This window comes from Rhinolophus sinicus, chromosome 2 (assembly GCF_057876585.1).
Source record: "Rhinolophus sinicus isolate RSI-liver-muscle chromosome 2, RSI-T2T, whole genome shotgun sequence".
NCBI lineage: Eukaryota > Metazoa > Chordata > Mammalia > Chiroptera > Rhinolophidae > Rhinolophus > Rhinolophus sinicus.
This window is the reverse complement of record NC_142502.1, coordinates 103,862,504-103,875,881: the sequence shown is the minus strand read 5'-3', so window position 1 is coordinate 103,875,881 and position 13,378 is coordinate 103,862,504. Positions and strand designations below refer to the sequence as shown.

The 13,378-nt window shown below is 52.5% G+C and overlaps 1 protein-coding gene across 2 annotated transcripts; it reads right to left on the bottom strand.

The window, feature by feature from the left end:
• Window positions 1-227: 227 nt before the first annotated feature.
• Window positions 228-12,866, bottom strand: TULP1 (TUB like protein 1). 2 transcript variants are annotated; one of them, XM_019738641.3, is made up of 14 exons: window positions 12,672-12,866; window positions 12,496-12,547; window positions 11,991-12,117; window positions 11,546-11,704; window positions 10,727-10,882; window positions 9,838-9,939; window positions 9,644-9,763; window positions 9,204-9,322; window positions 6,176-6,346; window positions 5,870-5,982; window positions 4,888-5,002; window positions 4,715-4,813; window positions 2,400-2,571; window positions 228-829 (listed from the first exon to the last, which is right to left on the bottom strand). In XM_019738641.3, exons 1-14 carry the CDS (start codon window positions 12,716-12,718, stop codon window positions 696-698), a joined length of 1,686 nt encoding a protein of 561 aa, XP_019594200.3. In that variant the 5' UTR covers window positions 12,719-12,866; the 3' UTR covers window positions 228-695. The 2 variants fall into 2 exon arrangements, with proteins under 2 accessions (XP_019594200.3, XP_074188947.2); XM_074332846.2 differs by lacking the exons at window positions 11,546-11,704; window positions 11,991-12,117; window positions 12,496-12,547; window positions 12,672-12,866 and adding an exon at window positions 11,185-11,413.
• Window positions 12,867-13,378: the final 512 nt, after the last annotated feature.

Here is a 13,378-nt window from a genome sequence, read left to right as displayed (position 1 = left end):
CCTCTTCCCGGACCTCCGGGGCCCTCCCAATCGGCCCGGCTCCCCGGGGGGGGCATCTTGACAAGGCAAGCCCGCCGAGTTTCGGTAGGACCGGCGATGGGTGCGGGGGAAGGGACGCGGGAGCGCCCCGGGCCTGGGTGGGAGAGGGAAAGGGAGGCCTCCAGCCCGCCCTCCGGACCCCTCCCGCCTCATCGTCCTCCGCACGCGCTGAAAAACCATTGCTCCGCTTGGCTTGGGACACGGCTTTATTGGGGATGTGGGTACCCGGCCCTCGTCCCCCGTCACCTAGCCCCTCCTCGGAGCCAGCCCCAGCTCCTCCGAGCCCTAACACGGTCCCGGAGGGGGTTAAAACAACACTGACTACTGCTCCTGGACAGGAAGTGACAGGGGCGTGTGTGTGTGTGTGTGTGTGTGTGTGTGTGTGTGTGTGTGTGGAAGCGGCTAGCTCCGCGACCAGATGTGCGGCTCCAACTCCAGATGTTCTTCATCTCCGTCGGACCCTCAGTCTGAGCTCCTCCCCTGTCTCGGCCTGTGCCAGGCTGGGGAGTGGATTGAGGTCACCTGGAGACAGAGAGGGATCACTCTCCGACAAGGGAGGAGTCTTCCGTGGGGGCTTTGGTGAAGGGACCCTGCAAGCCTCCCTAAATCCGTTCCCCAACCCTGGCGGGCTCTGGGAGTGCTGGGGGCTGCTGGGGTCACTCGCAGGCCAGCTTCCCATCGAAACTGGAGAGGGCGATGGCAAAGGCCTGCAGGGCACACAGCGGGTACCGATAGTCTAGAGTGAAGGCGTCCTCCGCCACGCGGCCGAACTGCAGCACGATATAGTCGGCTGTGGACAAAGACAAGGGTGGGGGCGGCTCGAGATCTGGGTGCCCGTCTTGGCAATCAATGGCCTCAACTTTGGGGGAAGTCCAACGTCCACTCCCTTGCATTGGGGCCCCAATACCGAGCCACCTTCTCAGTTATTCACCCTCCACCCATCCATACCCTTCATATCTCTCCCAACCTGCCCCACCTGCAGCTTTACCATCCATCCGACTGGAAGCCCCTGAGGACAGGGACCCTGCCTTATCTTCTGCTGCCCAGGGCTATGCATGCAACTGCTACTTAAATATAGGAACCTGTCAAACTTCCCCAAGCCTAGATTCCTCCCTTTCCAACGTCTCTGTTGTCTTCTGACCCCATTCCTTCATCTTTCCATCCCCCTCCCCAACCCACTCCAAGTCTCATTGTAGACCATCAGGCCCAATCCCTTGACTAGCCCCCTGGTTCCCTTCCTCATCCAGTGCTCATTCAGCCCCTATCCCAACACCTCCCCCAACATCCATAGGGACAGGAAGTTGCTAAAAAATACCCCCAACCTCAGCAGACCAGGCTCTACCAGATGTGATCTAGAGAGCAGTTATCCAAGGTCTGGGGATGGGTGACACTAAGGGGTACATCCCTAGGATGGAGTGGGAGATCAAGAACTTGCTCAGTGTTAGCTGACCTTGGGAACCTGGAGTCCCTTGGGAGATATCTTTCCATGCCCAGGCTTCCTTACCCTAGTGCAGACCTCTCCCCCAGGCTTGTAACAGGGACATTTTTAGTTAATTATGTTCTTGGTACAGGTTGTTTCCCTAACTCCCTAAGGGCAGGCCTTTGACCTCACTTGAGAGAAAGCAATAGAGTAAGCACTCAGAAATGCTTGATTAATATTCCCTACTCTTAAAAGGTAGCCATCTTGAAGGGGTCAGGAGCTGAGGCACTGGAGCCAGACTACCTGGGTTCTAATTCCGGCTCTACCTCTTACTTGCTGTATGACCTTGGGCAAGTCACTTGACCTCTCTGTGCCAAATAGGGACAACAACAGTATCTTCTTCACAGGGTTGTTGAAATGACTTAATGATTCGATATCTGTAAAGTCTGAGAACAGTGCCTGGCACATAGAAAGTACTGTGTAAGTTTTTGTGAAGTACATTTTGAGGGCTAGTGTAAGTGCCAGGAGGAGCTGAGAGACTCTGGGTAAGGGACTGCCTTGAGGCTCAGCACCCTCTTTGACCACAGAGGGGCCAGGCTGTCAGTGGTTTTCGAACTCCAGTAGCTTAACTCTCCCTTCAACACACTCTTACCCAGAATATCCCAGTATCTACCACAGGGCTCTGGTCGATGCTAGAATGAGGGCCTGGAATAATGAGCCCCAAGACACCTGCTTGGAATATCTGAGGCTCCTGAGAGCGCAGTGTCAACATCCCCAGAGGAAGGAGTAACTTTCTTAGATATTCTGGCTTCAGGGATAAAGGACAGGTCCAGGCCAGTGTGCATGTGTGTCAGAGCGGGAGAAAGATGGTGGGGAAAGGCCTGAGGTCGGGGTCCTGGAGGTGGTGGGAACAGCCTGGTCTGGGCCCTTAGATACTCACGGTCATCGGCGTGGACTATCTGGAAGTTCTTGACTGAGGCCTGGGTGACTCGGCCTTGGAAGTTGAGGGTATAGGAGCCACTGTCTTCGTTCCACACAGGGGGCTTGTTGTGCAGCTCAATGAGGCTCTCCAGCGTCTTGTTCTGCCAGCGCACCAGCAGCCCATCGCTGGCCTGGGGTGCCGGGGGGAGTATCAGGGAGAGGACAGTTAGGGGTGGCTGACATATCTCAGACTGTCAGTCTGGGGAAGGGGCTGTGGGACCTTTGTGTGCCCTTGAGCAGCCTGAATGTCAGCGTCCATTGAGGGTGTGCTTGAGCGCATGCTTGGTCTCTGTGGTGTCCTCATGGATGGGGTGTGCACTGTGAGAATGGGGCTTCACTGTGGGATGCCAAAGTGGGGGGTTGGAAAACGGAAAGTAGCCTCCGACACACAGTGAGTGCTCTGTGCCACTGGTACCCACGGGGTCTTTGGAATGGTTACATGTTGGCATCTGATTACAAGGATGAACCAGACATTCTAGGACCTACAAGGAGCTCACAGTTGAACTTGGAGAGATGACTAGGCAAATAGTGGTTAAAATAAAACGTCCTGAAAGAGAGTTTCTGGAAGAAGCGGTGTCTGTATGAGGATGCTCTTGAGATATTTCTTTCCTGAGTTTCCTTGCCACCTGTTCACATTCATGGCTGAGAGTGAGTCCACTCAAGGTCATGTCCTCCAAGAAGCCTTCCTGACCCCAGGTCTGATTTACATATGTTAGCTCCGAGCTTCCATAACACCTTGCTCTTACCATTTCTACCACTGCATTGTAATAGAATTGAATACTCTAAGGGCAGGCACCATATTTTAGTAACATCTCTGTGCCTCAGTTTCCCTCATAACAGGGTGTTGTGAGGATTACATAAGTTAATAGCGCATGAAGTGTTATTTAGATCAGTTCCTGGCACAGAGTAAATGCTCAATAAATATCAGATATTGTTTTGATGGTACCTGTTGTGTTGATTTTGGATCTCCAGTGCCTGGTTTAACAAATGATTGTAAAATGAATGAACTGAGATGATGAAGAGAGACCCAAAGCTGCACTGGTAGTTCTTACCGAGCCCAAACACACAGGAGGCCCTGCTACTGGAGGATATGTGTGTTTATTCCAAGCATGGAAGGAGTAAGTGTGGGATCCACAGGCTCCTTAAGACCGGAGTCTCCCATGGCTGATGCCCCACGGGCGGGCTGGGCCTCTGATTATGGTGTGACTTTCCAGCAGGCAAGGATGTGTGATCAGCGGATAGGGTGTTAGTTTTCATTGTAAAAGAGTAAAGTGACATCACTGTGAGTATGGGACATGCCAGGCTGCCCGTCTCTGAAGTGCTGGGCTCAACCGACCCACAGTGCTAAGGAGCAGGACGCAAGACTGACTCTGAAGGAAGACTGACTCTGCGGGACAGCTCTCCATCTTGCCCTACACTACACACGTACAACAATAACAAAAACAACCTTTGCTTTTTAAATATAAGTCAAATCATGTCACTCATTTGCTAAGAACCCTCCTCTGGCTTCCTGTTCCTCTCAGAGTAAAAACCAGTTATACAGGTCCTATCTGCCCCTCACGCTCCCCCTTCTCATCTCATCTCCCTGCAGCCACGCTGGCTACCTGCTGTTCCGCAAACCCACGAAGCACCCTCCTGCCTCAGGCAGGGCCTTTGCATCGGCTCTTCCCTCTGCCTGGATGATCTTTCCCAAGATATCTGCAGGCTTGCTCCCTCACCTCTTTCAAGACTTTGCTCAAGTTCCACCTTCTCAATGAGGCTAACTCTGAACACTGTATTTAATATTGAAATCTACACATACACACACACACACCCCTTTCTTCCCCATTCAACTTTTTCTTTTGTTTCATAGCACTTACCATCTTCTAACATGCTGCATAATTTACTTATTTCTCACAAGTACTCTCTACTGTCTTTCTCCCCTAGAATGCCAGTTCATGAGGGCAGATCTTTGTTTTGCCCGCTGATGTCTTCCAGGTGCCTAGAATAATACTTGGCATTCAATACATGTGTGTTGAATGGATGGATATATCAAGGGATAATTTGATGTAAAATTTAAAAAAAAAAGAACCCATTGTGCTTGTTTCAGTGAATTCAATTATAAAAACTCCTAATTCATTACAAAGTTGCCAGAATTAATTTACACTGGAGGGTGGAGTGTGCGCTGGAGGTTGGGGTAGGGTAAACTGAGCCTCCCTCCCCCAGCTCCCCCGCAGTGGGTCACGTAGGGAGCAGGACCCTCAGGGGGAGGGGTCAGGGAGGTGCAGGGCTCACATTTCGGGGCCGGATGGGGACCCTGTCGTTGTCCGCATTCATGCCGGGAATGATGACTGTCAAGCGCCGGGGACCTCGGAAGCCCAGCACGTTGGTTTCCTGGGAGACAGATGCGCATTAGACCGGCCTCTGAAAGGGGCGGGGCCTGCCACCGGGAACAGGTGGAGTCTCACATAGATCACAGCTGCCAGCTCCTGCCGGAGGCTCCCCACATCAGCGCTGCCTCCTCCACGGTGCGGGTTCTGCCCATTGTCAAAGACGGTAAAGCGGTTTCCTAGGAGGTTGGACCTGCAAGGAGGGTACAGCTGGGGGTGGGGCTGAGGGGATTCCATGTCCCTACTCCGAGACCCTTACTCCCAGCCAAGCAGTTTTGAGAGCTCTTTGATCAAGCATGTCTTAGGACAGAGAATTCATGTCCCCTGCCCCAGGCTTTCCCCCAGAAGGCCTTTTAAAAAGATGGATCTAGGAGACAGAGCTGCGATCAAATCTCAGCTCCACCTCTTACTATGTGACCTTAGAGAAGTTACCTAACCGGTCTGAGCCTTAACACCCCCATCTGCAAAATGGGCATAAGAGCAGTGTTTACCTAATTTGGTTGATAACAGGATTAAATGTGTTAATATTGGAAGTTACTTAGAACTATGCCTGACACATAGATAGACCTTATTTGTATGTGTTTGTTAAATACATACATAAAAGAAATAAGGCTTGACTCTGGGGTCTACTCCCCACCTCTCAGATTTGTGGTGAGGATTATATGAGATATACGGGAAAACATAGCACAGGGTAGGTGCAAAATATTTGTTCATTCATTCACTTACTAATTATTTATTGAGTAGCCAATATGTATGTACCAGGTGCTAGGAATTCAACCATGAACAAGACAGGAGTGGCCCTTGTGGAGTTTATGCTCTACTGCAAGTGAGGTCCCTGGACTAGCAGTGTGGCATCACCGGGGTGGTTGTTAGAAGTGTAGAATCTACCCCCACTCCCCACCCCAGAGCCACCGAACCATTTTAATAAGATCCTTAAGTGATCTGTACAAAGCATGAGAGGCCCTGGGCCAGTGTCCAGTGTGGCGGGCACGCTGCAGGCACAGGGGGACAGAGAAGAACGGCCATGGCCCTCTTGCTGCCCCGAGCCTCCCAGCCGCACCTCAGCTTCCCGATGAAATTCTCCCCTCCTCGGGACAGATTGGTAGGGTCACTGGAGATGAGGTAATTGGCTGTCTTGCTCCGTTTCCGTTTCCTGCCAGCCAAGAGGAACACCTGGGGAGAGGTGGAGACAGGTGAGAGGATGGGAAGAGAATCGGGCTGGCACCAGGAGGTGGGTGAGGGGACCGGGAAGCCGGTTTGCCTTGCAGCTCCGCCCCACGTCTTGGCCCTAGACCTTCCCTCAGCCTGGGTCCTGGAGCGTCCACCCTCCTTCCTCCTCCCTCTCCCTCCATCTCTCCCCACCCACCTTTTTCTCCGTGTCCAAGTGCAGGAAGTAGGAGGGATACAGGCCCCGATCCATACCCTTCTTGTCCCGGGTTAACCGGCAGCGCACTGTCCGGCCCTGGGGGGCAGGCCGAAGCACGAACTCCCGAGGTTCGTCCACTTCCACGGGTGGGGACAGGGCCCGTTCCTCCTTCTGGGTGGGGCAGAGGGTGCATCAGCCCCAGAGCACTAGCTCCCCTGCCCTTAGCAGGTCCCCAGTGCTGGGACATAGGCAGGGCAGGCAGGACAACTCACCGCTTTCTGGGTGGGGAGAAAACAGAGGCCAGCTGGGGTGTGGCGGGTCCCTCACACTTCCCCAACAGCTCAGCAGGCTGTTAGGAAGCCCTGGGGAGCCCTGCCCTTAATTATTATTTCATTTAGCTTGTAGTTAAGAGCTCAGGCTCTCGAGCCAGACACCTGGGTTCAAATCCTGGTTCTACCTGTGTCTGTCTGTCACATTTGTGCCCTGACTCAGTTTTTCCATCTGAGAAGTAGATAGGCTGAGGGCTGGATCCCTAGAACAGACCTTACTTAATTTATATGTACATTTAACAAACACTCATATAAAGTCTACTAATGTGCTAGGTAGAGTTCTAAGTACTTTCCGATGACTAACTCATTTAATCCTCTTATCAATATCCACTGAGGTAACTGTCTCCTTTTTCAGATGAAGAAGCTGAGGCTCAGAGAGGTTAAGGAACTTGCCCAAGTCCACACAGTTAGTAAGAGGTGGAACTGGGATTTAATGCTGCCCAGTCTTCTGTTAGATCCAGAGCCTTTAGAAAGACCTTCCTTCATGTGGGTACACTCTCAGGGGTGAACTGAAGTGAGGCTGAAGGTATTGATTGCTGTGTTCTGAGCACATAGCATCGTGGAAGTGTTAGCTTCCACTATGATCATGAGCATATATGTATAGTATATACGCAATGTAGTAGCCAACCACCAAGATGGCCCCCAATGGTCCCTGCCTCCTGGTATGGACACCCATATGTAGTCCCCTCCCACACTGAATCAGGGTTGGTCTTTGTGACCAATAGAATATGGCAGAAGTGATGGGGGTGGTTACTTCAAAGGCGAAGTCCTAAAAGGTACTGTGGCTTCTCCTTGGTCTCTTTCTTGGGCTTGAGAGGGAAGTTGGCTGCCATGTCATACGAACACTCAAGCAGCCCTATGGAGAGGCCTACAGCCAGCAACGATAACAGAGAACCATTTGAGAAGTGGATCTTCCATGTCTAGTCAAGTTTTCAGAATAACTACAGACCCAGATGACATCTTGACTGCAATATCACGTGAAACCCTGAGCCAGAACTACCCTGCTAAGCCACTCCTAGATTTCTGACTCATAAACTAAGAAAACAAATGTTTATTATTATTATTATTATGTTGGAGAGCTTCTCTGTTGGTGAACACATGGAGATTCTGGAAGAATGGCATCTGGCTGCTCCTGAGTTATATCCTTTTTGTATTATATTATTAACATTTATTGGGGTGACAATCGTTAGTAAAATTACATAGGTTTCAAGTGTACAATTCTGTAATACATCATTATATATCACATTGTGTGTTCACCAAAATGTTTATTGTTTTAAGACACTAAATTTTGGGGTGGTTTGTTATACGATAACACATAGGTAATATAATGAGTGAATAAATAAGCTAATTTTGCTCATGGAAAAACTAATAATTTGGTTGCATCAGGTCCTAGGGTGGCCTGGCCTGTTGACCCACACTGTCCCTTCTGCTGTCACAAACTGGGTGTTCTTTGCCCTCATGTTCTATCCCTCACAAGAGGGGGAGCCAAGATTCTAATCCCAATTGTCCCAACAGAGGAGAGAAGAGACCGCCAGCCTGGGTGTGTGCACTGGAGGATTAAATGCTCCCAGTGAGCCCCTGGGATGCCCTGACGTGCTGTGGTTGGCCATTGTGGCTGAGGCCGGTCGGTACTGTGTGTGAGATGAGGCTGGGGTCAGGGAGTGAGCCCTTAGCCTGCAGGCAAGTGAGCATCTCCTCCACTCTAGGCTGCTCCAGAAAAGCTTGTGCAACACAAGACTATGTTTGGAATGTGATCTGGAGCAAGCCAGTGCTTATTCAAACTTTTCTACAGCTGGGAATGTGAAGGGTCTACTGTATTGAAGACTGTACTGCAGTTACAGTCCTCCTGGGAGATAATAAACTGGCCTTTCAATTTATACGTCAGTATCTGGCGACCTTGGCTAATGGGAATCAGCCTCCCAAGACCTCACCACTCCTGAACAAGCTAACAAACCCACATAGCGAAGACCAGGCCCTGCCCTCATGGTGATCTCTCCACTTGTGGAAACCAGTTTCTCAAAGACTTGCATCACTTTCTCTCTCCAATTAAATCTCTCTTTCCTGCTTGAGTTTGTGTGTGTTGGTGCCTAAGTTTGTAAGAGCAATATTCAAAATATTTAATAACTTGCTTTGCCCCTGGAGACTGTCCAGACAGAATGGACACTGATAGGCCTGGAGGAGGGTCCTGGAGGCCCCTGGTAGCCAGTGTTAACCCTTTAGTTGCTGGGTGGGGGGGGTGTAGCAGAAAACACTTGGGGAGCTCAGAGCAGCAGGATGGAAATATTTTAACAACTCGTACAGCTGGCTATCTGTCAGTTGGTGTGCCCAAGTGTGTGTACACATGTGCCTGTCAGCCTGTGTGCTCCACCTCCCTGGAACAGAAAATGTGTGTCTCTTCATGTGGGGGCATCTCTGGCTGTGTCTGATGGTTAGGCTGCAGGGGGGAGGGCTTCAAGACCAGATGACGGAAGGCCCCTTTGTGGCCAGCCCAATCTAGTGACCCATAACTGCCTCTTCTGTTCTCACAGGTCTGGTGCCCTTTGCCCTCATATCCTGTCACTACAGGGGGAGAGAAGATTCTAACCCCACGTGACTCCATGGCCCCAGCACATAAGGTCCCACACTCTAGTCCCCTCAGCCCAGACCGCTGCCACTGCCCCCCAAAGGGACCTCAGCCTCCCTCCCCTCTGAGACCCAACCTTTTTGCCTTTTCCTTTTGCTTTGCCCTTCTGATTGCTGTTCTTGGTCACCACAGCAGCCACTTCTTCCTCCTCCTCCTCTTCCTTCTTCCTCTCCTCTTCTGAGCCTTTGGGAGTGCCTGGGGAACGGAGCAGATACAAGCCCGCTAACCCCTTACCCTAGTGGAGTACTTCATGGTTTGTAAAGTGCTTCTAACACCCATGTCTCACGTGAACCCTTCCCACAACCACAAGAGAGTAACCCCATATTACCATTATCAGAGCCTCAGAAAGGCTAAGACACCTGCCTGAGGCCACACAGCTATTAAAATGGTGGTCAAGATGCCCCTGAGTCCTCTGACTCTAGAACCCCCGCTCCTTAGGGTACTGCACTGTGCCTCAGCTCTCCACTCCCAGGACTGCCTCTCAATGTCATGGCATGAGAGGCCACTGCCACGCACCTTTCTTCTTTGGAGCTTTATCAGCTGGGCCATCTTTCCTAACCAGAAACATGGCTGCTGGGATCTTCTTCTGCCCTCTGGCCGGGCTCACTGAGGGGTCCTCGCCAGCTTCCCCAGACCCTGTGTGTGTGATGCGAAGAGGTCACAACCCCACCACACTCAGAATACCCTGTTCCTCCAGAGACCAGTCTCACCTTTCTTCTTTGTCTTTCTCATCTTGGTCCCTTCCCCAGCTGGCACTTCCTTCTTCTTAATGCGCTGAGGTTTCAGCGGGGGGACAGGGCTTCCCAGGTTCCCTGGAAATGGAGGGTGGGGGTCAGACAAAGAAAAGCCTGTTGGGGCTGAAGGCCACCTTCCAACCCACTCATCATTCCTTCAGCCCCCAGGGAGGCAGAAGGCCTGACCAGGGCCCAGAGTCTGCCCTCTGCTCGGCTCTTTTCTAACCCTGAGTACAGAAAGGGCTAGATAAACAGCGGGAGTGTAATAAGCAGTTCCTGAATGAATGAATGAATGAATGAATGAATGAATGAACTGAGCCTGTGAATCCCAGCTTCCAGCTCCCAACTCCTGCAGAAAACCTCCCCTGGCCAGTGTTACAGACATGCAGTCTTGCTCCTGCAGACGCCCCAGGTACTAGCTGCCTGTCCACATTTACACCTGACTGTGGCAACTGTAGGGAGAAGTGCCCAGGCCAGAGAGTCACTACGGCATATATTCATTGATTGATTGATTTTTACTGTAATCACTTTGATACTTTTATAAAAAGTATAACAATAATTCATAATCAAGTTAAAAAACAACAACAACAACCACTAAACAGAAATCACAAAGAAAACCCAAATTCTCTGCCTTCCCTGGCTCACAGAGCAGGGGCAGGGGGGATGGTGTGATGGGGGGAACACATATTAATCTATGTCCTTAAGGACCATCGTGGGAAGAAACCACCAGAGGAAGAAACTCTCAGGTCCAGGCACTGGGTAACTTGGATGTCCCCACTCCTGTGTATCAGTGAGACCCCGAGTCCCTCAAGGGCAGGGCTGCTTTCCCCTGTCTGTGTGCTCTCTCTGTACGCTTAACACCCACCTTTGGGACCCTGAGCCTTGGCTCTCCTCTCCTTGATGTCTGCAGAGGGCTCCTGATTAGGGGGCTTTTGGGGAGGCAAAGGGATTTTCTCTTCCTTTTCTTCCACCTCCTCTTCTTCTTCCTCTTCGTGATCCTCCTCTTCCTCGTCCTCCTCCTCTGTAAGTAGAAACTCCTTAGGGGGGCTGAGGTGGGTCCCATTCTTTGGGGGAGCCCAGCCCCTCCACATTGCTGGGAAGAGGTGAGTGAGTGCCAAGGGTAGGAGGCTTCCTTTCTGAAACAGGAACAGGAGGTGGAAAGGAGTTCCAGCAACCTCTCTCAGAGAAATGGGGTGACCCCAAAGTCTTTCGTAGGTCTACACGGGCGAGTACGCTGGAGTTGGGAGAAAGCTGGGGGGTTGGCAATCGTGTTCTGGGAAAATGTTCTTCTCACCAGGCCCTTCCTCTCTCCGGGAACCTTACCTCCTCCCACATTCTCCTGCGTGTCTCCCAGTTTTCCCTTCTCTGCTGCTCTCATTGCACCTGTTCTGTTTCTCGCTGTCCTTGTTTGTCTGTTTCTGACCTTGACCCAGTCCCATCTGGGTTACCTCTGCCCCCTAGCTGCAGTTTAAGGCAAAACTCTCAACCTCTCTGTGCCTCAGTTTCTCCACCCAGAAAATGGGGGAAAGAACAAGAGAATAAAGGTCTTTTTGGCTCAAAGACAAAGTCAGAGACGTGGAGGCTGTTTTTTCCAGTTTTCTGCCACTGTGTCTGCTATTCCGGTCCAGCCCCTTCCCTCCTCTCCAACCCACCCGGCACCCGCCCTTCCCTCTGTCCCGCTCACCGTCCTCCGCTCCTGGGGCCCTGGCTACCAGAAAAGTTTCCCGGGGGTAGCGCTTCTTGGCTTCCGGATCCCTGAGGAACTTGGTGTAGACGGTCCGCGGCGCCCCGGCTCGGGCCGGCTCCGGGGCGGGGTCCTCCCGCGGCCTCCCCCTCCGCCGGACTGAGCGCAGAGGCGCCGGTCACGCAGCGCCCGGGCCCCTCCTCCCACGGCCCTCCAAGCCTCGGACGCGACCCCTCCGACTCCTCACTCTGGGGGCTCCCCTGGGCTCTGTTTCCACCTTCGACACCCCTACCCCGGCTTTCGTTCATCCCTCCACACCCCGCACCGCACCTCTGCCCCTGCCGCGCTCCCCCCTTCCGTCCCCCTCATCCTGCTCCCCAAGGAGGGCTCCAGAAATCAGCATCACCCTCGCCCGCCCTCGGTTCCTCCCTCCCTCGTCCCTCACCCTGGGGGGCGCCCCCGGCCTCGGCCCCCCGCGAGCCTCCAGGTCTCCGGGGCTTGGATCCCGCAGGGCAGGGGGACTCAGGGGCTTCCGTCCTTTTCTTCTTCAACTTCTGTCCCCTGGCGGATTGCTGCAGAGTTGGGGGGTCAAGAGGAAGAAGAAGGAAAGGGGACCTCGGATGGCTACCTGTCACCGTCTAATCCCTTGAGCCGCCAGAAATAACCGCGGATTATCCGGAGGAGAACTGCAGCCTCCTTCGTGGGATGAGGAAGGGTGATTCCCTCCCATGCATCATGGCCACCTCCAATGTCCCCAAACCCAGATTCCTCCCCTGGACACCCCCTGCCCCCAAACACCCGTTTACTCCAAAAAACAAAAAAACAAAAAAAACTCCAGGGAAGCGTCCCCCAGACGTTGCTGAGGAGAGCCTCCCCTCCCAAATCTCCTCCCTTGCGTGGGTTTACAGTGGGGGATCTTTCTGCCTCGTTTCCGAGCAAGGGTGACATACCTGCTTTGGGCGCCGCTGGACCTCTGGGCTCCTGCCTTCCTCCTCATGCCCGCTGAGGGTAGCAAAGGAATCAATCCGTCTCCCACCCGTTTTCCTGCCCCTCCCACCCCCTCCATCTGGGTTCCCCAGGGTTCAGGGAGTCGGGGGCGGGGGCGGGGGGGGGGGGACTTCCCGACCTGTCCGAGGCCCACACTTCCCGGAGGATGTCGTCCTGCAGCGGCATGGTGCATTCGCCCGTCACACCCCTTCTGTGGCCAACCTGCAGCTCTCGGAGGCTTGCTGCTTGCCCCAGCTAATCCGGGCTCAACTCCCCCCGCCCCCACCGGCTGGCTCAAGAACGTGGGGGCCTGGCCGCGCTGTGAGGGTGCTCAGGCCTGCGACCTCCGCCCCCACTTGGCCCAGTCTAGGAGGAAAGAGGCTGAATCCCCAAGTTCTCAGGCCCCCAGCAGCCTGAAGGACAGCGTCACTATACCAGTCCCCCTCCCCCCCACCACCAGGCTTGGAATTAGAGGTACCCATTTGTAACTGTCAGTGGTCAAAGGGGGGGTGTGGGAAGAAAATATTAGATCTGATCTAATATTTTTCATTAAAAAACACTTATTTTTTATTAAAAAGAACTAGAATTTACTAATATTTAATATATATGGATTGACAGAAGAATGCGTATATATTTTATAAAGAAAGGTGCTTATATTGTAGGTGTACACTAAAATACTTTTTACTTATAGGGGACATGGCTTTTTAAACTTTAGAGACCAGGGATATAGTGTTGGTGTGATTACTATCATGGGGGAGGTTTGGAACTGCCTAGAGGCTTCCTGAAGCCTGATCTAAAACTTGAAAGATGAGTAGGAATTCCACAGGCAACGAAAAAAGGGCTCTC

What these genes read in the sequence shown, in the direction of transcription:
- TULP1 (XM_019738641.3), bottom strand. Translation starts at nt 12,718, where the DNA reads ATGCCGCTGCAGGACGACATCCTCCGGGAAGTGTGGGCCTCGGACAG. An exon ending in TCCAGCGGCGCCCAAAGCAG is followed by an intron (nt 12,118 to 12,495) that starts GTATGTCACCCT and finishes CCAACTCTGCAG; the next exon opens with CAATCCGCCAGGGGACAGAA. An exon ending in TAAAGCTCCAAAGAAGAAAG is followed by an intron (nt 9,323 to 9,643) that starts GTGCGTGGCAGT and finishes TCCGTTCCCCAG; the next exon opens with GCACTCCCAAAGGCTCAGAA.